The 26,821-nt window shown below is 39.1% G+C and overlaps 1 protein-coding gene across 1 annotated transcript in view; it reads right to left on the reverse strand.

The window, feature by feature from the left end:
* Positions 1-26,821, reverse strand: part of CCDC175 (coiled-coil domain containing 175) — a gene marked incomplete at its 3' end in the record, with an annotated part of 73,353 nt that overhangs the window by 990 nt on the left and 45,542 nt on the right. The window contains exons 15-19 of the mRNA XM_039240771.1: positions 26,554-26,633; positions 11,206-11,358; positions 8,255-8,357; positions 5,080-5,123; positions 3,648-3,810 (exon numbers count right to left, since the gene is read on the reverse strand). Of these exons, the coding sequence (XP_039096702.1) occupies positions 3,648-3,810; positions 5,080-5,123; positions 8,255-8,357; positions 11,206-11,358; positions 26,554-26,633 (543 nt within the window). The remainder of the gene's footprint in view (positions 1-3,647; positions 3,811-5,079; positions 5,124-8,254; positions 8,358-11,205; positions 11,359-26,553; positions 26,634-26,821) is intronic.

The raw sequence follows: 26,821 nt of genomic DNA on the forward strand, positions 1-26,821 counted from the left end.
AGGTGATTCTAATCAAGTATGGTCTAAACTCTCTACCTAGTTCAGATCTTAATTTTTCCAAGAGACTTTGACTAATTATTTTAAAAAATTTTAATTCTGCTTTAATAACCAGCTTCTTTTTCAGAATTAAGTGATCAAAATATAACTTTATCAAGTCCTTTTCATTACTGTAACTAAAAGATATCTGATAGCATACATAAATTTGATCTTTCTTTAAATATCGGTAACCTAAATTATATGGTATAAGACTTGGACTTTTTAAATTTTAAAACGAAATCATTTTTAATTCTTTTAAAAAAATCTGTACTCAGTTACTATTTGATTTGGGAATACACATTAAGAACTTGTTTACCTTTTATCTGGAAGGACTGTGAAGGCAAAAAATAACAGTCTTAGTTTTCAAGATGAATTCTGGCATTTCAGGTTCTGACAAGCCTGTCCTCCCCCTTGCCAGTCGGTACCCCCCGGCACATGTCCACTCAGCCAGACTACCGCAGCCCTTGGCCGGGGCAGGTCTGCTGCCCTTTCGGGAAGACATCCCTATGTATTCCCAACACCTGAAGAAGGCTTAGAAGTGCCTCTCTACCCTTTAGTAGCCACTCACTATAGAAGGAGCCCCTTGTATTCTTTTTTTTTTTTTTAATGTTTTGTTTATTTCTAGGAGAGAGAGAGAGAGAGAGACAGCGTGAGCAGGGGAGGGTCAGAGAGAGAGGGAGTCACAGACTGAAACAGGCTCCAAGCTCTGAGCTGGCAGCCAGCACAGAGCCCGACGTGGGGCTTGAACCCACGAACCGCGAGATCGTGACCTAAGCGAAAGTCGGGCGCTTAACCGACTAAGCCACCCAGGCGCCCCGAGCCCCTTGTATTCTAATCAGCTCTTTGCTGGTTTATTCTCAGGATGTATGTACTTTGAGGTTCAAGGACCCGGTCTTATTCAGTTTAGTCCCCGCAGCATTTGCTCTAGGGCCGGGCTCAGAGGTGCCCCGTGAGTTACTGAAGCTAGTGGCAGTGTTCTCGAAGGAGAGGGCAGGGCCCTGCAGTGACAGATTATGTCCAGGAGAGGACAGGAGAGGGCTGCTGAGCTGCCATAGATCAAAGGCTTCTCTACAAGTCCCATTACTTTTGAGAAGCCGTTCAACAGGGAAAGTCCAAAAGCCAGATTACAGGTGGCTCCGAGATGATAGGTAATCCAAGGGGCCATAGATTTCAGGAGCTCTGATGAGTGCCTAATTTGGGTCTCATGCTTTGTAATGTCCTGTTAACTATCCATGTTTTATAATCAGGGAAACCTAGGGAGTAGGGGTTAAATAACACGTAGGAAGCAGAGCTGAGATCTGAGCCCACGTCCACCTACCTTCAAAGCCCACATTGTGCTGATGCTCTAGGAGCGGAAATAAGTGGAGTTCCTTTCCATTTCAGAGACCTCTCCCTATTCCTTAACCGAGGCAAAGTCTCATTCCCTGTTAGGTGTTCTCACCGTTCTGCTACTCCTGTGAAACCCTTATGACAAGGGGTTTTACCTACATTTGTATGATAACTGATTCTCCCCTATAGGAGAGGTGGGAAAACTATAGCCTGAGGAGTTCTCTGACCCACAAACTCTGCAACTGGCCCAGAATGCCGTAACATTAGCACCAACCGCTAACTTCCCTACTTTTGACCCTTTCAACCATGGAGCAACCAGAGAAAGCCAGATACACTTACTAATGAATCACATACCCTGTCCTGCCCCCAGCTTCGCCGTGCCAACAAGCTCCAATTAGAGCACACCATACACAATACACCTTTCCCATTTCCCTGCCGGCCCTTTGAACCTCTGCAAAAAACAAGGGATGGTAACTCTCACTCTCTTGCTATACCAAGTTTTATGCCTCAGCTTGTTTGTACGTAGCTGGTCTTCCTTTATTTTCACACTGCAATCCTCTACTTTCCATAGAGTTCTCAATAAGACAGTCCGCAAAATATGTGAAAAATGGGAATACAGTTACTCAGTGGGCTTAGCTTTTCAATCTAATCTATGTACATTTGCTCCAACATAAAAAATCCCATCAGGTTTCAGACAAATATGAAAGTCTCATTTGTGTGAAAATAGGGCAACTGATGCTTTGAGGTGATTTCGCTTTTAAAATTCTGCTTGATCTACAGTTGCTGAGGATGGTCTGACTTACCAAAGAAAATTTTACAAAGTGACCAGGGCCCACCAGCAACCCAGTATTCACTTATACGTAATAAGCGGCACCAGAAAAACAACTTTTAGGCTGATAGTTTAGCCACGAAAGTCTTCACTGGTCACTAAAACATTATTTCTTTTGTCAGTACCCTGAGAACATTGGTTTTACCAAATATTGGAATATTTTTAATCTCATCACTTCCTATCTTATTTCATTTTCTACAACCTACCTTTAAAATTGCTTATCTAATGACATTCTTTAAAATGACACCTCTAGGGGCGCCTGGGTGGCTCAGTCGGTTAAGCGTCCGACTTTCGCTTAGGTCATGATCTCGCGGTTCGTGGGTTTGAGCCCCACGTCGGGCTCTGTGCTGACTGCCAGCTCAGAGCCTGGAGCCTGTTTCAGTCTGTGACTCCCTCTCTCTGACCCTCCCTTGCTCATGCTGTGTCTCTCTCTCTCTCTCTCCTAGAAATAAATAAAACATTAAAAAAAAAAAAGTTTAAAAAAAATAAAATGACACCTCTAAGGGCGCCTGAGTGGCTCAGTCGGTTAAGTGCCCGACTCCCGGCTCAGGTCACAATCTCATGGCTCGTGAGTTGGAGCCCCACATCGGGCTCTGTGCTGACAGCTCAGAGCCTGCTTCAGATTCTGTGTCTGCCTCTCTGCCCCTCCCCAACTTGTGCTCGCTCTCTCTCAAAAATAAAATGACATCTCTAACAGATCTGTGCACTTGCTAGATGATGTTCTCATTTTGCCACTCCATTTCTCCTCTACACTCTATTCTCCTTCCTTCTCCCAGCCCTTCCTACCTCCATCATCCCTCCTTCCCAAGGGATTTGACCCCTGGGACCTCAGGGCTGTACCTGTGCAAGGATTGACCTCCATTTCCTACAGCAGCCAGAATGTGGACAGAGTTCTGTGGCCTTCACGTCTAACGTGACATTAGAATAAAAACTGAGGATGAAGTTGATCATCTTCTGGAGAGACTGGACTGCTTGCTCTTAACACAGTCATGTTATATAGAATGTGTTACATCTCAGAATCCCCAGAAGGCGTCACTACCACTAGATTTTCAGAGAAGGCAATAGTTGCTGTTTTTAATACTAAACTCAGGAAGAAAAGGTAAAGTGATGTTTCATATCCTCTGCTTAAGAAGATAAGAAAGTGTATAAAAGGATTTAATAAGACCTTTAAAATAAGAGTTTAAAAAACCCAGAATGAAATTAAGATTCAGTTATTTAGAAAACTCACATAGGTGGACAGGATTTGTCTCACACTGCTGATTGACCACATTCGGCCCCACAAAGGAGAATCAGTGTTTAGGTGAATGTGACATTAGTTAGGGATGGATTATTAGGGATAACTAAATTATTTGGTAAGGTTTTTTTTTAATCCCTTTTTTAATTTTGATGTTACCAGCCACAGTAAAATAACAAGAGGTTCTTTGTTACCCAAAGCTTTTGAGAGGTTACTTACTAGAGAGGTCCGTTGTGGATTCCTGTTCCACAAGTAAACGCAGCTCTTCAAAATTCCCTTGTAGCCAGGTGCTGATACGCTCAATGTTTTCATCCCTTTCCCACAGCCTCTCTGTTAGCTTTTTTATTCCTTGCAAAGTCTCACCACCACTGTTTACCAGTTCCTTTAAAAAAATAACATATTGCAGTGTGTAAATCTAAATTCCAACAAAAGAAATAAAAACATTCTGAGTGAATCATGTCCAGGACAAAAATATATATACAAAATTGGTATTACTCTTGCAAAAATACGTGTACACAGCACATTCACAAAGTCCTGTCAGGAAATCAGTGGATTAGCAAGTGAGGCTATTTAATGACATGTTCACTGAAGTCCACCTTTTAACTGGGTAGGATGGCGGTAGTGGTGGCGGCGGCAGCATAAAAGCCAGCTCACCTTCAAAGCGGCACAGAATTTCAGACCATCTTCAGCATGGCTTACATAAGAGAACTTTAGAGTCAGGCTGGATCTGAGTTTTAAGGCCCCATAAGTTCATGAACTGTTTGTTCTTGGCAAGTTACTTAAACTGAGCCTCAGTAGCTTCATTTGAAAAAGGTTTAAAGCTAAGCCAGGATCATACGTAAACTTAAAATGCTTAGAAAGTGGCAAAGCAGGATTTAAACTCCATCCTGTCTGCCTTTATAGTGGAGAGGGGTGGAGAAGTAAGTTAGCAGGGCTGGTAACAGAGGACAGATGAACTTCAGACCTGACAACTGTGTCCTAAAATAGTGTGCATTCAATTTGTGTTTCCGGTTTGGGGGTGGGGGAGTCATTCCCTTTAACCATACCAGTAGAGTAGGAAGACAGTGTCCCGAAGGATTAAGATTGCATAGTGACATTTGGCATGCCTAAGAATAAGACAACAGCCCCAAGTGGAGTCACTTACACTGAGCCTCAGATCACCAACGTGAGAATCAATTACAGTTTTGGCTCTCTGGGACATGGAATCTTAAACCTGTCATTCAGGAATCATCTAATCAGCACTAGTTAGGTCATCTGCTTGATAGATGACTGCCATCCACTAAAGAAAAGTGATCTTTGCAATAACTAGTCTGCTTTTTTTTTTTTTTTTTTTTTGCTTAGTTTAACTTCCCTGTTCCTGCTCCCTTCTGCCTAAAAAAGTCTTCTATTTTGTATAGCTCCTCAGATGCTGCTTGATTCATGAATCATTGAGTAAAGATAATATATTTAAAATTTACTCAGGTGAATTTTGTTTTTTTAACAACATAAAGCACACATTTTAAGATATGGGTGGCTATTGCCACTCTCCTTCAATCCTGATCTCCTACCTTAGGTGTATGCGTGTACACACACACACACACACACACACACATTAGGTAGGTGAATATTTTTAGAAATATATTATTTATGGAGACAACACAAAAAAGCTCACCTTAACCATCGTCTGAAATTCAGCCCACAAATCCAAATACTTCCCTAAAATAAAAATTTTCAAAATTCAGAGGTTATGGAAATGTGAACATTTTTATAAAAGTAATGCTGTTTTCCAAAAATTATGTTTATCTAAACATTTCTACTTCCAAAATGACAGAATAACTGGACCAGACTTGCCCTCCCACTATCTGCAAGAAGAAAATATATTAAATATATTTGTTTTCCTATCCAGTTTTCAGATACCAGGGAATGAGCAGCACAAAACTATGGTACCCGGAAGTAGAGTGACAAATGAGGCAAGCCCTGTAGTCACTCGGCTTACTGCTGAGGACACCTTTGCAGACCTGAGTGCAGGTAGAATTAGGCAGGCTTGCACACAGACACAAAAACCTGTGCAAAGATTAGCAAGCTGAATCCAGCAATGTATAAAAACAGTAGCAGCTTTTGAACAAGTGGGTTTTATCCCAGGAACTTGGTTTAACATTCCAAAATGAATCGATGGAGGGGCACCTGCATGACTTGGTCTGTTAAGCATCTGACTTCAGCTCAGGTCATGATCTCACGGTTCGTGGGTTCGAGCCCCGCGCTGGGCTCATTGCTGACAGCTCAGAGCCTGGAGCCTGCTTCAGATTCTGTGTCTCCCTGTCTCTTTGCCTCTTCCCTGCTCATGGTCTCTCCCTCACTCAAAACTAAATGTTAAAATAGTTTTTTAAAAAATCAATGCAGTTTACCCTCCTAACAGCAAGGAGGAGAAACCCCATGTGAGCATCTCCATCGACACTTGAATAGCTGAGGCTTCACAGGCATGGCACACCTTCATCACCAACTACCTCCATACATACCTTGAATGCCCAGGCCGTAGCGCCCCTGCTTGGCACCACCCTTGCAAGTGCTGTCACATTATTACTGGGGAAATAAGTGCACCTGTGTGACTACACTGGGTGAGAACACCTGCAATTTTGCACCTGGTTTCCTCTACATGTGCACTTTCCTTTGCTGATTTTACTGTGTATCCTTCACTGCAGTGAGCAATAACCATAACAGCTTGAGCCCAGTGAATCCTTCTAGCTAATCACTGAGCCTAAGGATGGTCTTGAGGACCCATACTAAAACACATCAGAGCTGCAAAATCTTGCTGAGGAAAATAAGTTCTAAACAAATGAAGATACATACTGTGTTCTTGGATTGGAAGACTTAATTTTGTTAATAGGTCAGTTCTCCCCAGATTGGTTTACAGATTTAATACAAACCCTATTAAGATCCCAGCAGGTATGTGTAATTATAGATTAATAAGCTGATTCTAAAACTTATATGGAAATCAAAGTACCTAAAATAGCCAAAATAGTTCTAAGAGAGAAGCACAAATGTGGAGAACTTCTGTTACCCGATTTCCAGGCTGAATATGAAACTACAGTAATCAGGACAGTGTGGTATTGGTATAAAGTTAAATATTGAGAAGGAACAGATGCATAAAACTGATATCTGAAAAAGTCATTGGGGTAGTTCAATACTAAAAAGATAGTCTGTTCAAAAATGGTGCTAGAACAACTGGATATACATAAGAGAAAATGAAATTCAACCTTTACCTCATACCATGTGTAAACATGAACTTGAACCAGAGATGCAGACATAAAAGTGAAAACTAAAAACTTCTAGAGAAAATACTGGAGAAAATCTTTGAGAACTTGGCTTAGGCAAAAAATGTCTTAGTACACAGAAAGTACTAACCTTAAAAGATGAATCAGATAAAACAGACTTTATCCAAAGGAAAGATTTTTGCTTTTTTCAAGACAACCATTAAGAAAATGAAAAATCAAGCCTTATACTGAAAAAGGACTCATTTCCAGAATACACAAAGGTTTTTAACTCCACAATGGAACACAAAGCAATGAGCAAAAGATTTGGACACATGGCAGACTGTATTTTCCAGGGATGGCCCCACAATACATCCTATCCCACATGCTCTTCGCACAGTGTGATGCTGACACCCCCACCCCCCATTAGTGATGGTGTCTTGTGTCCCCACACCCTGTACTTGAGATGCTAGCTTTTGGAACAGAGCAGGCCAGGCAACTACACATAGACTCCAGCTGAGAGCCAGAATCAATAGAAGACATAGTGAGTGAGTGGGTGGGTCTTCAGGTACTTCCAGTCCCAGCTGCCAAATTATCCCCAGACATCAAGATGCCCCACCTAATGTCATGTGGAGCAGACATGCGTGGTCTCCACCAGGTTCTGGCCAAATTACCAATTTGGGAGCAAAGTAAGTGTAATATTTGTTATGCTGCAGTGGATAATTGGTTCAAGGCACTTCACAAAGGATGATATACAAGTGGCCAGAAAGCACATGAAAAAATATTCAACATCAGTCATCAGAGAAATACAAATAAAAGTCACAATGAAATACCATTATATACCTATTTAAAATGTCTTCAATGTTAACAATTTTAAGTGCTTTGACAATGTTGATTGTTGGTGAGGTTGTGGAGTATCCCATTGCTAGTGGAATAAATTTGTACAACCACTTTGGCAAATTGTTTTAGCAGTTCCTTACTGCCAAGTTAGACATACACTACCTATACAACCCAGCAGTTCCATCCCTTGGTATCTACCCAAGAGAAATGAAAACAAATATTCATAAAAATGAGTGTAAATAAAGAATAACCAAAACCTGGAAACAATCCAAATGTCCTTCAGCTGGTGAATAGATAAACAAAACATGGTAGATCTTCATAATGGAATGCTTAACCATACAGCTATAAAAAGGAGCAAAGTAATGAGACATACAACAACACAGATGGATCTAAAAAAAAAAAAAAAAAAGCTTCCTGAGTGCAGAAGTGTGCATATTCCATCATTCCATTTGGATCTAATCCTTAGTGATGGAAAGCAGATCACTGGGTTCCCGGAGCTGGGAAAAGGGTGGGAAAGCAACCACCAAGGGACACCCTTTATCCCTGAAAAGGGAAACTTTACAGGGATAAAAATGTTCTCTATCTTACTTGGTTGGGGTGGCAGTGATTACAGTGGCATGTGCATTTGTCTAAACTCACTTAAGATGGGTGCATTTTATTGGATGCAAATCATTAAAAATTTATTTAAATAAAAAAAAATTTATTTAAATAAAACATCTATTCTTTATATGTAAAGGTCACCCATTACACATTACTTACTCTGATGAACTATCAGTTGCCAAGACAGGTCACCTGATGCGCCCCTGAGGTCTTCTTCTCTTTTTCTGTATTGCTGTATGTTGTCCTTCATATCTGCAATATACTGGAAATTAAAGGCATGTGACTAAGCAGTTGAGATACTGTAGATTAATTATCCATTGCAACCATTCAGCAAACATTCATTGATCCTCCTCTGTGCCACTGACTACTCTCAGTACAGGGGTAACCGTGAGCAGAACCCTTGTTAAGCTTACATTCTGATGAAGGAGCTAAGGGACCTGGTGTCCCAGTCAACATTTAAGCACCCAAACAAAGACTGCATTCAGAATATAAGTTGCCACAAGAAGAGATGAAAAGATATTCTGCCCAAATGCATTGTGTCCACTAATGAAATATTGCTCTGTATGCAAAATGTGTGTGCAGTAAATATGCCAAGGCAGCCATGCTGCCAGACTGGAGGAGCTGGGTGGAGGATCTCAGAGAAAGGATTTCTTGAGACTAGAAACCCCACAGATGTGCTAACTCCATTCAGATGTTTCACTGGGTTGGGTGATGGTGGTAGTAGTGGTTTGGGTATTGAAGTCATTGCTTTCTGTTCTGACCACTCAATGCTTAGGGATGCTAAACTCTATAAAGTCTCTGGGAACTCTGAAAGTATGGGCTTTAGATATAAACTTGGCACTGACCCAGTTTTAAGAGAAATAGTCAAATACTAGAAACTACTGATTAAAAAAAATCTTAGAAATTGCATCCAGTACCAGAGAAGTAGATGTGAAACTGTTTAGTCATGCAGCTTGATCTTGTGTCAGTCTGCATGGCTTGTCAGCAGGTTTTGTAGTAAACCAAAGTGAAAACCCCTGTAAGCCAAGTCCAAATCATCATCCCTGCCCCTCTTTGAATGTGAATCACTGTTTGTAGACTTGTCTAGTTCAGCTGGTTTCCCACAACTTTCAAATGTATTAACACACTGAATTGTAATTATCTATTTATTTGCCCACATCCTCAGCTAGACTATGAGCTTCCTAAGGACTTGGGGCAGTGTCTTATTCATCTCTGCACTCACTGTGCCTTCCCCAAGGCTAGGGACTCAGTGGGGGCTTTTGGGATGTCATCAGCAAGATGGAGAGTGGTGAGTGAATAAGAGAACAGCACCGGGTCATTCGGGGCCTCATAGATGGACAATACATTAAAAAGGAGAACTTTTAGAATCAGTTTTTTCAATGGTCATCCATTTGCTTACCCATGACCAAAGTAGCAATAACAATTCCAGGCATTTTATTTATTTATTTATTTTTAATATTTTTATTTATTTCTAAGAGAGAGAGAGAGACAGCATGAGCAGGGGAGGGTCAGAGAGAGAGGGAGTCACAGACTGAAACAGGCTCCAGGCTCTGAGCTGGCAGTCAGCACAGAGCCCGACGCGGGGCTCGAACCCACGAACTGCGAGATCATGACCCAAGCGAAAGTCAGACGCTTAACCGACTAAGCCACCCAGGCGCCCCCTCCAGGCATTTTAATAAATAATCTATGTCATCTTGATAGAAAGACAGTCTTGTGGAATATTTCCATGAGTAGATGAAATGCCTTCTAAGATCTTTTCAAGGGCTAGAAGAATGAAGCTGTATTGCATGTGTGCAGGTTACTGATGATGGTGTCTGGGCTCTGGAGCACATTTACCTTTTCAAAGTGCATTAGTATCTCTTATGCGACTTTAATTATGCCAAAAAAAACCCACTGGTACTCATACTCTAGACAACTGATGTGATTTAAATGATGAAAAGAATTACCTAGAGAGGTAAAGGAATGTTTCCCTTACTCAGTGTCTTACTGCCGTGGACAGTTTTTATTTCTCTAGCTATTAAAAGTTATTAAAAAAGATATAGAACCTCAGTTTCCTCATGTATAAAAGGAACATAATATCTTATCCACCTTAAAAGTCCCATTGAGCATCAAATGGGACTGAATCCCTCTCCTATGGCACTGTGCAAGACACTTGGGATACACTGATACAGATCCTCACCTTGAGACCAGTGTGGTTTACTGGAAAAAAACTATACAATCAATACAAAACAGACAACCTAATGTTTTAAATGGGTAAAAAACTTGAACAGGCACTTCACAAAAAGGTATACTCGTGGCCAACAACATAGAAATAGATGCTCCATTAGTCATCTGGAAAATGAAAATTAAAACCACAATGGGACACCACTACACATCCCCCAGAATAAATGGAAAAAGACCAGGGTTTGGTGAGAATGTGGAACCAATGGTGTTCTCATGGACCCTGTTGGGAGTGGCAATTACTACCACTTCTTTGGGACAGCACTCTGCACTAGAATGGACAGTCCACATCCTTATGGCCCTGAGATTCCACTTGAGGGTTATATACCCAACAGGAATATGTACATATGTTCCCTCAACATACATGTACTAGAATATTCATGGCAACACTATTTCTAATAGCCCCAATTAGAAACTCTCTAAACTCCCCATCAGTAGAGTATATAATTGTAGTATAGTCATACACCTGAATACTATACATCACTAGGGATGAACAAACCATACTACACTCAATAATAAAGATGAACCTTGCAAATAGTATTGAGCAAGATTGCACATTGTATCATTCTATACATACAATGTTCAGAAACAGACAAAACTAATCTTTGGTGTTAGTAGCCAGTATAGTGTTACCCATGTGGGGAGGTTAGTAACAGGAAGGGACATAGAAGATACCTGGATACTGTTAACACTTTGTTTCTTCATCTGCATGCTGATTACCCACGTGTGTTCATTATGCATTTCACTTATGATTTGTGCACTTATCTGTATGTACTTTAAGCTTTATTTAAAAAGTGTTAAGAGCTATAATCTCCTTTTCTCTCATAACTGTTACAGGTTTAGGCAATCAATTGAAATCACCATGTAAAGTGAAGAGCTCTTGAACTTACTTTTCTTAATTTTTCATTTTCCAAGAGCAAAGCATCCACTTTTAAGTCATGTACATAGATTTCATTTTCTAAGTTCTTTAAAGTTTCAAAATGACTTTTGACCTTATGGCTTTCTTGATCTCGTAAGTATTTTAGTTCTTCTTTCACTTTTTCCTGCTCAAACATAAAACCCACAATTATCACAGAGTTAAATAATCAGGATGCCAGTGTATTAGATTGCCCGGAACCACATCCAGAGAGGGGGTCTAATTAATTCCTGAATCATCAGCAGAGGCTATGCATACCTTCCCTTAGAAAAACTTGATGTTTAAAACTCCAAAATTGATTCACTTCTGGGAAGATGGTGGAGTAATAGGATTCTGAGCTTATCTCAGTCCATGGGCACATGGAGATAACAGCCACATTGTGTAACTATCTGTGAAAGTAGCCTGAAAACTGGCAGAACAGCCTTTCATAGAGAGGGGCTCCACTGAAAAGGGTAGGAGTGGTAGAGACATGGTAGGAACCCAAGCCCTGGCAAAGATAACCACAAACATTAGAGACCCAACAAGAAGCCAAAGGAAGAGACCCATACCAGGCACCCTAGGCATGAGGGACTCACACTGCGAAGACAAATCCCCATGACATTTCACCTTGAAAAACAGTGGGGTTTGACTTCTTGAATCTTTACAACCAGCAGGGCTTAATTCTAGTAGTTTAAAAATCAGTAGGCTTAGCTTTGGGAGAGCTGGAGGACAATAGGAAATTAAGTTCCCACCCTTAAAGGGTCAACATAATAACACAACATAGAAGGAAGTTTGAAAAGCACCTGGGGTATATATGAAGATTTATTTACTAATCTTAGAATATATTCAGAATGCCCCCAGTCAGAGAAAAAGGGATCTTTAGGAGATGGTTGAAGAACAAAAGTGCTACTGGATACCATTTCTCTTCCTCTTCCTCCCCCCGGCACCCCATGCTAGTTGGCCAGATACTTACAGGAAACAGCATAAACACTCTCTACCTATCTTGCTGGCAACTGGTGCCCTGCCCCTATATTCCTCTGCAGATTAGCCTAATCAATCTGCCATACTCCAAAGGCATCCCTCCAGAATGGCTCCATGACACACCCTGCAAGCATTCCCAGCAGAGACCAGCACCACTCCAAAGTGACTCCTTCCTTAGGGAGAGAGGAAGATATCCACACATACCAGTGTACCCACAGTCCCAGTAGCTGAACCTTATGGCAACAGCACAGTGAGAGTACACTGCTAATCAGTGAGACTGCAGCCTCAGCAGACTTACTGTGAGCAGGCATCTGGTCTGAGTGCAGGCCATCTCAGAGGATGAGGGGAGCACCCTACAGTTTTGTGCAACTATAGCTTCACCAGATGGACTGAGCAGGCATCTGGTCTGAATGTTGACACCACCTAACCAGAAGACCTCAGCAGCCCCAGACTGCCTCTTTAACAACACAGAGACAAAACCCTTCCTAGTGCACATTCTATAGGCAAAAAGAGCTATTACAACTGACTTGACTGAAGGCAAACATGGCTCAGCCACAACAGTGGGCTGATACAACACACAAAGGCGGTGCTACTGAAATGCCTGGTTCTGCTGAACGGGGAACACTGCACCACAGGGCACCATAGGCCCTCTTCTTCATAAGGCCACTACTTTCAGCTCACTTTTCTAATACATAATAAAAAACAGAGTTAGACAAAATGAGGAGACAGAGGACTATGTCCCAAATGAAAGAACAGGATAAAACCACAGCAAAAGAACCCAATGAAAAAGAAATAAGCAATATGCCTGATAAACAACTCAAAGTAATGGTCATAGGATATTTACTGGACTTAAGAATGGAAGATCTCAGTGAGACCTTCAGTGGAAATATAAAATATAAACAGAACCAGAGTGAAGAACTCGATAACTGAAATAAAAAATATACTAGAGGAAATCAATAGCAGATTAGAAGAGGCAGAAGAACAGATCAGTGATATGGATAAATGCATGTTATGGAAAGCAGCCAACCTGAACAGCTAACAAAAAAATATACTAAAAAATGAGAGTAGGTTAAGGAACTCCGTGATATCATCAAGCATAATAATACTCACATTATAGAGATCCCATAAGAAGAAGAAAGAGAGAAGGGGGCAGAAATTTTATTCAAAGATATAATAGCTGAAAACTTCCCTAATCTCAGGAAAGAAATAGACCTCCAGATCGAGGAGGTATAGAGAATTTCCAACAAAATTAACCCAAAGAGATCCACGAATAGTAATTAAAATGCCAAAAAGTAATGATAAATACAAAAATTTAAAAACAGTAAAATTTTTTTGATTAAAGCAGTAAAAGAAAACAGTTATATACAAGGGATTTTTCAGCAGAAACTTTGCAGGCCAAAAGGCAGTGGTCCGATATATTCAAAGTGCTGAAAGGGGCATTTGGCTGGCTTAGTAGAGCATGTGATTCCTTATCTCTGTGTCATGAGTTCAATCCCATGTTGGGCATAGAGCCTACTTAAAAAAAAAAAGTGAAATCAAAGTGCTGAAAGAAAAAAACTGCAACCAAGAATAGTTTTAGCAAGTCTGATATTTGGAATTGAAGGAGAGGGAAAGAGTTTCCCAGACAAAGTTAAAGGCGTTCATGACCACTAAAGCAGCTTTACAAGAAATGTAAAAGGGAAATCTGAGTGGGGGAAAAAAAAAAAAAACCAGCATAATCAGGAGTATGAAAACTATGAAAGGAAAAAATTTCACAGGTAAATGCAAACATATAATAAAAGTAAATTAATCACTTATAAAACCAGTATGGAGGTAAAACACAAAAGCAGTAGAATCAATTATATTTATAAAAATCAGTCAAGGGATACACAAAATTTTAAAAATATAAAGTATAACATCATATACACAAACATGGGAGGTTAGTAGAAATTCAGTGCTTTTAGAATGGGTTCAGACTTAAGTGACCATCAACTTAATATGGAATGCTATATACATAATTATACATGAACCTAATGGTAACCACAAATCAAAAACCTGTAATAGATACACAAAAAATAAAGAGAAATGAATCAAAGCATAACACTAAAGCTTTCAAACTAAAAGGGAAGTGAACAAGAGAAGAAGAAAGCAACAGAGAAAAGCTACAAAACAACCATAAAACAGGTAACAAAAATGGCAATAAGTACATACCTATCAATAATTACTTTGCGTGTAAATAGACTATATCCTGCAATTATAAACATAGAGTGAATGAATAGATAAAAAAGCAAGACCCATCCATAAAACAGATTAACTTCAGACCTAAAGACACATGCAGATTGAAAGTAAAGGGATGGAAAAACATTTACCAGGCAAATGGGATAGAAGCAAAAAGAAAACTGAATAGCAATACTTCTATTGAGCAAAATAGACTTTAAAACAAAGCCTATATCAAGAAACAAAAAAGGACACTACATAATGATAAAGGGAATAATCCAGCAAGAGGATATAACAATTGTATTCAACAGGAGGATATAGCAATTGTAAATAACTATGCACCCAACATGAGAACACCTACATAAAGCATCTGTTAACCAACAGAGGAAGAAACTGTTTCTATTATTGATGTATAATAATAGCAGGGGATTTTAGCACTCCACTTGCATCAGTGGATACACCATCCAGACAGAAAATCAACAAGGAAACAGTGGTTTTGAATGACACATCAAACCAGATAGACCTAACAGACATACTGAGAACATCTCATCCAAAAACAGTGGATTACACATGGAAACTTCCCCAGAATGGATTACATGTTAGGCTATAAAACAAGTCTCAATAAATTAAAAAAGACTGAAATTACATCGCAAATCTTTTCTTAACACAGCAATATGAAACTGGAAGTCAATCACAAGAAAAAAATCTGGAAAGAACACAAATACATGGAACTTAAATAACAAGCTACTAAACAATGAATGGGTCAACCAAGACATCAAAGAGAAAATAAAAAAAATACATGAAACAAATGAAAACACAGTGATCTAAAATCTTTAGGATTCAAGAAAAGCTCCTCTCAAAGGAAAGATTATAGTAACATGGTACTACCGCAAGAAGCAAGAAAAAATCTCAAATAAACAACTTTACCTTACACCTACATGAGCTAGAAAAAGAACAAAGCCCAAAGCTAATAGAAGGAAGGAAATAATAAAGATTAGAGCAGAAATCAATGAAACAGAGACTAGAAAATGAATAGAATGGATCAATGAAATCAGGAACTGGCCCTTTGAAAAGGTCAATGGAATTGGTAAACTGTTAGCTAGACTCATCAAAAAAAAAAGGACCCAAAAAAACCTATAAACGAAGGAGTAGAAATAACAACTGACACCACAGAAATACAAGGGATTATAAGAGAATATTATGAAAAATTACATGCCAAAAAATTGGACAACTTAGAAGAAATGGATACATTCATAGAAACATATAATCCCCCAAAATGAAATCAGAAAAAAATGGAAAGCCTGAACAGATCAATTACTATCAATGAAATGAAATCAATAATCAAAACAGTCCCAATAAACTAAAGTCCAGGACCAGATGGTGAGTTCTACCAAACATTTTTATTTATTTATTTATTTTAGAGAGAGAAAGAAAAAGTGTGAGCAGGGGAGGGGCAGAGAGAGAGGGATAGAGAGAGAATCCCAAGCAAGCTCCACACCGTCAAGTGCAGAGCCTAATGGGGGACTCAAAAACACAAACTGTGAGATCATGACCTGATCCAAAATCAAGAGTTAGATTAGATGCTTAACTTGACGAAGCCACCCAGGCACCCTTCTACCAAACATTTAAAGAAGAATTAATACCCATTCTTCACAAACTATTCCAAAAAATAGAAAAAGAAGGGAAGTTTCCAAATTCATTCATTTTGATAGCAAAGCCAGATAAAGACATTGCAAGAAAACTACAGATGAATATCCCTGATGAACACAGATGCAAAAATCCTCAACAAATTATTAGCAAACTGGACCCGTCAGTACTTTTATTCCAGAGATGCGAGCATGGTCCGAAATTCACAAATCAATCAGTGTGATACATCACATCAACAAAAGAATAGAGAAAAATCATAGGATCATCTCAATCGATGCAGAAAAATCATTTGACAAAGCACAATATCCGTTTGTGATAAAACCTCTCAACAAAGTAGGTCTAGAGACAATATACTTAACATAGTAAATGCCATATGTGAAAATTCCACAGCTAACATCTAAATAGTGCAAAGCTGAGAAATTTTCCTCTAAGATCAGGAACAAGGATGCCCACTCTCACCACTTTTATTCAACATAGTACAAGAAGTCCTAGCCGCAGCAATGAGACAAGAAAAATAAATAAAAGGTATCCAAATGGGTAAGGAAAAAGTAAAAATCTCATGATTTACAGATGACATGACACTATATACAGAAAACCCTAAAGACTACTAGAATTGATAAATGAATTCAGTAAAGTCACAGGATACAAAATTTATATACAGAAATCTGTATTTCTAAACATTAATAGTGAAGTAGCAGAAGGTAAAATTTTAAAAATAATCTCATTTACAATTAATAAGAAAAATAATGAGATACATAGGAATAAACTTAACCAAGGGGGAGAAAGACCTGTACGCTGAGACCTATAAAAACACTGATGAAAGAAATGGACGATGACACAAACTAATGAAACAACATGCCATGATCATGGATTGGGAGAACAAACATTGTTAAAATATCCATACTATCCCAAGAAATCTATAAATTTAATGCATCCCCTATCAAAATAAAAACATTTCTCACAGAAGTGGAATAAATAATACTAAAATTTGAATAGAACCACAAAAGACTCCGAATTGACAAAGTAATCATTAGAAAGCAAAACAAAGCTGGAAGTGTCACAATTCCAGATTTTAAGATACATTTACAAAGCCACAGTAATCAAAAGAATATGGTACTGGCACAAAGAGAGACACAGATCAATGGAAAAGAACAGAGAACCCAGAGTAAACCCACACTTATATGGCCAATTAATCTATGACAAAGAAGGCACAAGTATACAATGGGGAAAAGACCGTCTCTTCAATAAATGGTACTGGGAAAACTGCACACCTACATGCAAAAGAATGAAACTGGATCAGTTTCTTACCCTCAACACAGAAATTAACTCAAAATGTATTAAAGACCTAAACGTGAGACTAGAAACCATAAAATTCCTAAACAAAAACACAGGCAGTAGTTTCCTTGACATCAGCCATAGAAACATTTTCCTAGATATGTATCCTCAAACAAGGGAAATAAACACAATGATAAACTATTGGGACTACATCAAAATAAAACATTTTTGCACAGTGAAGGAAATCATCAAAACAAAGGGCAACCTACTGAATGGGAGAAGGTATTTGCAAATGATGTATCTGATAAGAGGTTAATATCCAAAATATCTATAAAGAACTTATAAAGCCCAACACCAAACAAACAAGCAAACGAAAAATCTGGTTAAAAAAAATGCACAGAGGACCTGAATAGACATTCTTCCAAAGAAGACACAGAGACGGCCAACACACACATGAAAAGATGCTCAACATCTCTAATCATCAGGGAAATGGAAATCAAAACTACAATGAGAGATGGTGGAGTAAGAGAATCCTAAGCACACTTTATCCCACAGATACACCTAGATAACACCCACCCCAGTGCACATAACTCAGTGAACAATCCAAAAACTCTCAGAACAGACTCTCCACATTTAAATGTAGAGGAGATGCTACATTGAAGAGGAAAGGAAGGGCAGAGACATGGTCAGGAGCCAAACTGATCCATAGGAGGAAGGGACACCACAGGCATACAGAAGGGAGAGGAAAATACTCCTCACCAGGCACCCCAGGCAAGGGGTACCAGCATTAGGAAGACATATTCCCATAACATATGGCTTTGACAACCAGATGGGCCTAACTTTGTGAGTTCTTACAATTAGTGGGTTTACAGATCAGTGGGTTGGGCTCTGGGATGACTAGAGAACAATAGAAAACTGAGTCCCTGCCCTTAAAGACAAAGCACAACAAACAGCCCAGCTGAGATGTGGCATGGAAGCAGCTGTTTGAAAAATGCCTGGGGTAGGGCACCTGGATGGCTCAGTCAGTTAAGCCTCCGGCTTCGGCTCAGGTCATGATCTCACAGCTCATGGGTTCAAGCCCCGCATTGGGCTATGTGCTGACGGCCAGCTCAGAGCCTGGAGCCTGCTTCGGATTCTGTGCCTCCCTCTCTCTCTCACCCTCCCCTGCTCATGCTGTCTTTCTCTCTCAGAAATTTTTTTTTTAAAGTTTTTCTTAATTAGCTTCTTTTTTAAAAATTGCCTGGGGCATACAGAAGGGTAGTTATTTACTAATCTCAGAGCTGTGCTGTAAGGACAGGGATGGTTGAGAGATTTCTCCAAGAACAACAGAGCTGGCAAGCACCATTTCCCTTCCTACCCCCACCACCAGACTAGATATACAAACACCCTCAGGAACCAGCACAGCCGAATACTCTCCATCTAGTTTGTTAATGGTACAGCCCACCCCTATATTCTTCCTTGAACCTCTCCCCTCCAACCTGGTGAGGCAGTTTTCTAAAGTGGCTCCAGGTCCCCTCCCACAGCAGACTGGCAGTGACCTTGCTGGCACCACACGCCCCAGCCCCACATTTTCTGCAGAGCAGCCCTCGGCAGTTCTCTAGGCCACAAGTCCTCTCCCACACCAGACCAGTGCACAACTTTATAACAATGTGATCCCACCCCCACATTCTCTTACGGACTTGTCCTTGGCAGGAGTCCATCCAAAGTGGTGCCATAAGCTTACAGTGTGCAAGCAGCCCCAGTGGGGCCAGCACCACTCCAAAGTGACTCCTGTTCCTGGGAGGGGGAAGATGACCACATACACCAGGCTGAAACCCCAGCAGTGGGCTGGGGGCAGACATCTGGTCCACCTTCAGGCCCCACCCACCAATGAAAGCTTCTCAGAGGACATTGAAAGGGAGAGCCCCTTGCAGTTCAGTACTACCACACCTCTGGCAAATGCCTGGTCTGACTCAGCTCAAGCCCACAGCAACCCCAGCCTGGCCCATGAACAACACAGGGACCAAGTCCTGCCCACAACAGGCAGAGAGAGCCACTGAAGACACCGGACTGAAGGCAAATGTGACTCCAACAGAGAAGTAGGGCATGCACAACACACATAGGAGACACCCCTGAAGTGCCAGGTTCTTGTGCAGAAGAGACATTGCACTACAGGGCACTACAGGACTCTTCTTCATAAGGCCACTGCTTTCAAGATCAGGATATGCAGCTGACTTTCTTGATACAGAGGAACAGATACCCAGAGTTTGTCAAAGTGAGGAGATAGAGGAATATGATCCAAATGAAAGAATAGGACAATATCACAGCAAGAGACCTAAGTGAAATGGAAATAAGTAATATACCTGACAGAATTTAAATTAATGGCCATAAAGACAGTCACTGGACTGGAGAAAAGAGTGGAGGGCCCCAGTGAGATCCTCAACAAAGAGAAAACATAAAAGAAAATCAGAGATGAAGAACACAAGAACTGAAATAAAAAATATGCTAGCGGGAATACATAGTAGACTAGAGAAAGCAGAAGAATGGATCAGTGACATGGAGGATAGAGTAATGGGAAGCAATCAAGGTGAACAGGAGAGAGAGAAAAAACTAACAAAAATGAAAATAGATTAAGGAAACTCAATGACACCATGAAGCATTAAAACATTTGTAATATAAGGATCCCAAGAGAAGAAAAGAGGGCAGAAAACTTATTTGAAAATACAGGAGTTGAAAACATCACTAACCTGGGGAAGGAAACAGATACCCAGATCCAGGATGCACAGAGAGCACCCCCAAAAATCAATCCACAGATGTGCACATCAAGATACATAGTAGAGGCACCTCGGTGGCTCAGTTGGTTAAGCATCCAACTTTGGCTTAGGTCATAATCTTGCAGTTTGTGAGTCTGAGCCCCATGTCGGGCTCTGTGGTGACAGTGCAGGGCTTGCTTGGGATTCTCACTCTCTCTCTGCCTCTGCCCTACTTACATGCTCGCTCGCTCTCTTTCATTTAAAACATTTTTTTTTACATTTATTTATTTTTTGAGAGACAGAGCACAAACAGGGAAGGGGCAGAGAGAGGTAGACACAGAATCCAAAGGAGGCTCCAGGCTCTGAGCTGTTAGCACAGAGCCCGACGCAGGGCTCGAACCCACAACCATGAGATCATGATCTGAGCTGAAGTCAGACGCTCAACTGACTGAATCACCCAGGTGCCCCTCTCTCTCTCTCTCTTTCAAAAATAAGTAAATAAACTTGAAAAAAATAAAGTTAAAAAAGACACATAGTAATTAAAGAGGCAAAAGCAGTGATAAAGAGAGAATATTTAAAGCAGCAAGAAAAAGGAAACAGTTGCATACAAGGAAAACCCCATAAGGCCATCAGCTGATTTTTCAGCATAATCATTTGCAGACCAGAAGAGAGTAGCTGATATATTCAAAGTGCTAAAGGGAAAAAGCCTGCATCCAAGAATAATCTACTCAGGAAGGCTATCATTCAGAAAAAAGGAGACATAAAGAGTTTCCCAGGCAATCAACCATTAAAGGAGTTTATGACCACTAAACCAGCCTTACAAGAAATTGTAAGTTCTTTGAGTGGATAGGAAACAGCACTCAAAGAAGTAAGTAAGAAAAGTGGGAAGCACAAAAGTAGTAGAAATAAGCATATCTATATAAATCAGTTAAGGGATTCACAAAATAAAAGGATATAAAGTATAATAACACATACCTAAATATGTGTTATATTCGGGCAGGGGGAGGGAGTAAAACTTTAGTACTTTTAGAATAGATTCAAACTTAAGTGACTATCAACTAATATAGACTTCTACATGTATAAGATGTTACACATAAACCTAATGGTAACCACATATCAAGAACCGGTAATAGATATGTAAAACAAACAAACAAACAAACAAACAGAAAAAAACCTCCCAGAAAAAATCCAAGTGTATTACTTAAAAAAGCCAGCATACTGTGAGAATAAAGCAAGAGAAAATAAAAACACAGAAGAATTACAGAACAACCATACAAATAGCAAAATCACTAGAAGTACAGACCTATCAATAATTACTTTGAATGTAACACTCCAATCAAAAGACTGCAGGGTGACAGAATGGATTAAAAAAGCAAGACTCGGGGCGCCTGGGTGGCTTAGTCGGTTGAGCGTCCGGCTTTCGCTTGGGTCATGATCTCGCGGTTCGTGGGTTAGAGCCCCGCATCGGGCTCTGTGCTGACTGCCAGCTCAGAGCCTGGAGCCTGTTTCAGTCTGTGACTCCCTCTCTCTCTGGCCCTCCCCTGCTCACGCTGTCTCTCTCTCTCTCCTAGAAATAAACAAAACATTAAAAAAAAAAAAAAAGCAAGACTCATCAATATGCTGCCTATAAGAGACTCACTTCAGACCTAAAGATACATGCAGATTAAAAGTGATGGAAAAGTATTTATCATGCAAATGAAAGTGAAAAGAAAGTCAAGGTAGTAATACTTATACTGGACAAAATAGACTTTAAAACAGACTCTAACAAGAGATAAAGATATTACGTAATCATAAAGGGAACAATCAAACATGAAGATATTTGTAAATACCTTTGCACCCAACATGGAAGACCCATATATATAGCAGTTAATAACAAATACAAGAAAGTAATCGATAGTAATAGAATAATAGTAGGAGACTTAAACACCCCACTTACATCAATGGATAGATCATCCAAACAGAAAATCAGTAAGGAAACAGTGGCTTTGAATGACGTATTGGACCAGATAGATTTAACAGATATATTCAGAATATTCCATCCTAAAACAGTGGAATACAAATCCCTTTCAAGTGCACATGGAACATTTACCATAATAAATCACACATTAGGCCACAAAGCAAGTCTCATTAAATTCAGAAAGACTGAAGTCATTGCCATGCATCCTTTCTGATCACAATGCTATGAAATTAGAAATCAACCACAAGGAAAATCTGGAAGGAACACAAACACATGGAGTTTAAGCAAAATGCTACTAAACAATGACTGGGTCAACCTAGAAATCAAAGAGGAAATTAAAAAATACATGGAGAGAAATGAAAAATGAAAACATAACAGTCCAAAATTTTTGATAAGCAGCAAAAGCTATTCTAAGAGGGCAGTTTATAGCAATAGAAGCCTTCTCCAAGAAGATAGAAAAAACTCAAACAACTTAATCATACGCATAAAGGAGCTAGAAAAAGAACAAAGCCCAAAACCAGTAGAAAGAAGGAAATAAAGATTAGAGCAGAAATAAATGAAATAGAAACTAAAAAACAATAGAACAGATTAATGAAGTCAGGAGCTGGTTCTTTGAAAAGATCAACAAAATTGATCAATCTTTGGCCAGACTCATCATAAATAAAAAATAAAATAAAGAGACAGAGAAGGAGAGGGAGAGAGAGAGTTGGGGGGGGAGGAGGAGGAGGAGGAGGAGGAGGAGGAGGGAGAGAGAGGGAGGGAGGGAGGGAGGGAGAAAGGACACAAACAAAATCAGAAATGAAAGAGGAGAATAACCACAGAAATAAAAAGGATTGTAGGAGAATATCTTGAAAACTCATATACCAACAGATTAGAGAACCTAGAAGAAATGGAAGCATTCCTAGAAATATATGACTTCCTACAACGAAATCAGGAAGAAATAGAAATTTTGAGCAGATTGATTACCAGCAATGCACTTGAATCAGCAATCAAAAGCTCCCAACAAACATCTGGTCCAGGACCAGATGGCTTCACAAGTAAATTCTATCAAACATGCAAAGAAAAGTTAATACCTATTCTTCTCAAACTATTCCAAAAAAATAGAAAAAGAAGGAAAGCTTCCCAATTCATTCTATGAGGCCAGTATCACCCTGATACCAAAACCAAATAAAGACACTATAAAAAAAGGAAGCTACAGATCAGTATCTCTGATGAAGAGAGATGCAGGAATCTTCAACAAAACATCAGCAAACTGGACCCAAGAGTACATTAAAAAATGATTCACCAGGATCAAGTGGGATTTATTGCTGGGATGCAAATGTGGTTCAATATTTGCAAATAAATTAACATGATATACCACATCAACAAAGGAATGGAGAAAAACGATATGATCATATAATCATTTCAATAGATGCAGAAAAAGCATTCGACAAAGTGCAGTATCCATTCATGATCAAAATCCTCAACGAAGGTGTGAAGGGAACATAAGGTAAGGAAAAAGCAAAAATGTCACTATTTGCAGATGGCGTGATACTCCATATAAAACCCCTGAAGAATCCACCAAAAAACTACTAAAACTGATAAATGGATTAAGTTTGCAGGATACAAAATCAGTATACAACCCATTGCATTTCTATACACCAATAATGAAGTAGCAGAAAGAGAAATTAAGAAAACAATCCCATTTACAACTGCACCAAAAATAATAAAATACCTAGGAAAAAACTCAACCATGGAGGTGAAAGACCTGGATTATAAAACACCAATGAAAGAAACTGAAGATGACAGAAACAAATGGAAAGATATTCCACACTCATGGACTGGGAGAAATATTGTTAAAATGTCCATACTACCCATAGCAATCCACAGATTTAATGCAATTCTTATCAAAATACCAACAGCATTTTTCACAGAGCTAGAATTAAACAATCCTAAAATTTGTATGGAACCACAAGAGATCCTGCATAGCCAAAGCAATCATAAAAAGAAATGGAGGTATCACAATCACAGATTTCAAGATATACTACAAAGATATACTACTAGATCTTGAAATCACAGATTTCATACACTATAAGATATACTACTAATAACTACTGTTTTGTAGTAATCAAAACGGTATGGTACTGGCACAGAAATAGACATATAGACCATCAGAACAGAGAGACCAGAAATTAATACACAATTATATGGTCAATGAACCTTTGACAAGGGAAGCAAGAATATGTAAAAGACAGTCTTTTCAATAAATGGCGGTAGGAAAACTGAACATCTACATGCAAAAGAATGAAACTGGACCACTTTCTTACACCTTAGACAAAAATAAACTCAAAATACATTACAGACCTAATGTAAAACCTGAAACCATAAAAATCCTAGAAGAGAGCACAGGCAGTAATTTCTCTGACATCAGCACCTGAGGCAAGGGAAACAAAGCCAAAGTAAACTATTGGGACTACATCAAAATAAAAAGCTTCCACAAAGTAAATGAAACAATCAACAAAACTGAAAGACAGCCTAATGAAGAGAAGGAGATATTTGCAAATGACATATTCAATGGAGGCTTAGCATCCAAAAATATAAAGAACTTCTACAACTCAACAATAAAAAAAAAAACCCCAAGTAATCCAATATAAAAATGGGTAAAAGACATGAACAGACATTTCTCCAAAGACATACAGATGGCCAACAGACACATCAAATGATGCTCAACATCACCCATCATTAGGGAAATGCAAACCAAAACCATGAGTGGGGTACCTGGGTGACTCAGTCAGTTGAGCATCTGACTCTTCATTTCAGGTCATGACAGTTTGTGGGGTCAAGCCCCTCCTCAAGTTGTGCACTGGCAGCGCAGAGTCTGCTTGGGATTCCCTATCTCCCTCTCTACCATCCCCCCACTTGTGCTCACTCCCTCTCAAAATAAATAAGCATAAACCCCCACCCCCCCAAACCATGAGATATCACTTCACACCAGTCAGAATAGCTAAAATAAAAAACTCAACAAACAACAACTATTGGCAAGGATGTGGAGAAAAAGGAACACTTGGGCACTGTTGGTAAGAATGCAAACTGGTGCAGCCGCTGTGGAAAACAGTATGGAGATTCCTCAAAAAATTAAAAATAGAACTACTGTGCAATCCAGCAATTGCACTACTGGATATTTGCCCAAAGAATATGAAAATGCTAATTCAGAGTGATATATCTATATCTATATCTCTCTCTATATATATCTATATATTTATATCTATCTCCTATGTTTATTGCAGCATTATTAAACAATAACCAAGATATGGAAGCAACCAAAGAGCCCGTGGATAGATAAATGGATTTAGAAGATGAAGTATATATGTACAATGGAATGTTACTCAGTCATTAAAATGAATGAGATCTTTCCATTTGTGGCAAGGTGGATGGACCTAGACTATATAATGCTAAGTGAAATAAGTCAGAGAAAGACAAATACCATAACATTTCACTCTTACGTGGCATTTAAGAAAAAGAAAAAAAGAAAAAAGAGAGAGATGTCACCCCCCCCCCCCGACTCTTAAATAACAGAGAACAAACTGTTAGTTGCTAGAATGGGTGTAGGATGAGTGAGGTAAATGAAGGGGATTAAGAGTATACTTATTGGGATGAGCATTGAGTAATGGATAGCATTGCTGAATGATTAAATTGTACACCCAAAACTAATATAACACTGTATGTTAATTATACGTGAATAAAAAATAAATAAAACTCCAAAGTCGATTCATGGTAATTTACTCATAAACTCTGGGAAGCAAGTCCATGAACCCCATATGAAGACAAATGAGTTGCTGAAACAACTTTACAAATTTGACATGTGAACAACTGTATGGCAAAAATGGAGAGGAGGAGAGTGAAATTTATTGAGGCTTTTTCAGTGAGGATTTAATATTTTTTGAAAAGAAAGGAATGTAATTTTATCGATTTTTCAGAATTTTCTACTGAATGTTCTATTTGGTTATCAGCTATTATTATACTGTCACAAATCACATAATCTTTATTCACTGTATAATCATCACTAGCAACATCTTATGAAGAAAATAGAATTGCATATATACTTACTAGTTCTTTTTCCCTTCATATTTCTCTATACCCACACGTTAAAAGTTACTTTTGATATCAATGCTTCTAAAAAAAATAGAATGTTCTATTTTTAAGTAACCAACTCTATATATACATGTTTATCATTAATTACTGATTATAAATTTTATAAAGGTAGTAAATATCTCTTTACCAGCTCTCATTTCCTCTACTCCCTCCCCATCTCTGCAATCTCTGTGCATTTATCTTAATCTTCATAGGAATTTAACAGAATAAGAGATATAAAAAGAACCATGGAGAGCATCATCCCATCTCTACCTTAGAAATAAGAAAACTGAGCCCCCCCCCCACCCAAGGATTTCCCCATGATTACATGTTACTTGCATCTAGAGTCTTGCTCTCTGTATACACATGCACACACTCTGTATTATGGTTTGTATATACCGGTATTCCAATAAAAGAAAGAAGAATGAATATGTTGACTCTTTACCAAGTTGCTACAAAATCTTGAAAAGTCTCTTGCCATTTGAGAAATGGAATTGTTCATTAAATTCTGCTCCTGCTTTTGTGCTATAAAAAAAAAGAAAAAAATAACTGCCCACAATGTTTAGTTTAAAAAAATTAATCAAAATAAGGCACATGTCTAGTTTTAAAAGTCAAATACTATGGGGCACCTGACTGGTTCAGTCGGTTAAGTGTCTGATTTTGATACAGGTCATGTTCTCCCAGTTTGTGAGTTTGAGCCCCTCGTCAGGCTC

This window comes from Hyaena hyaena, unplaced genomic scaffold, assembly GCF_003009895.1.
Source record: "Hyaena hyaena isolate Hyena2069 unplaced genomic scaffold, ASM300989v1 scaffold_181, whole genome shotgun sequence".
NCBI classification, from domain to species: Eukaryota; Metazoa; Chordata; class Mammalia; order Carnivora; family Hyaenidae; genus Hyaena; species Hyaena hyaena.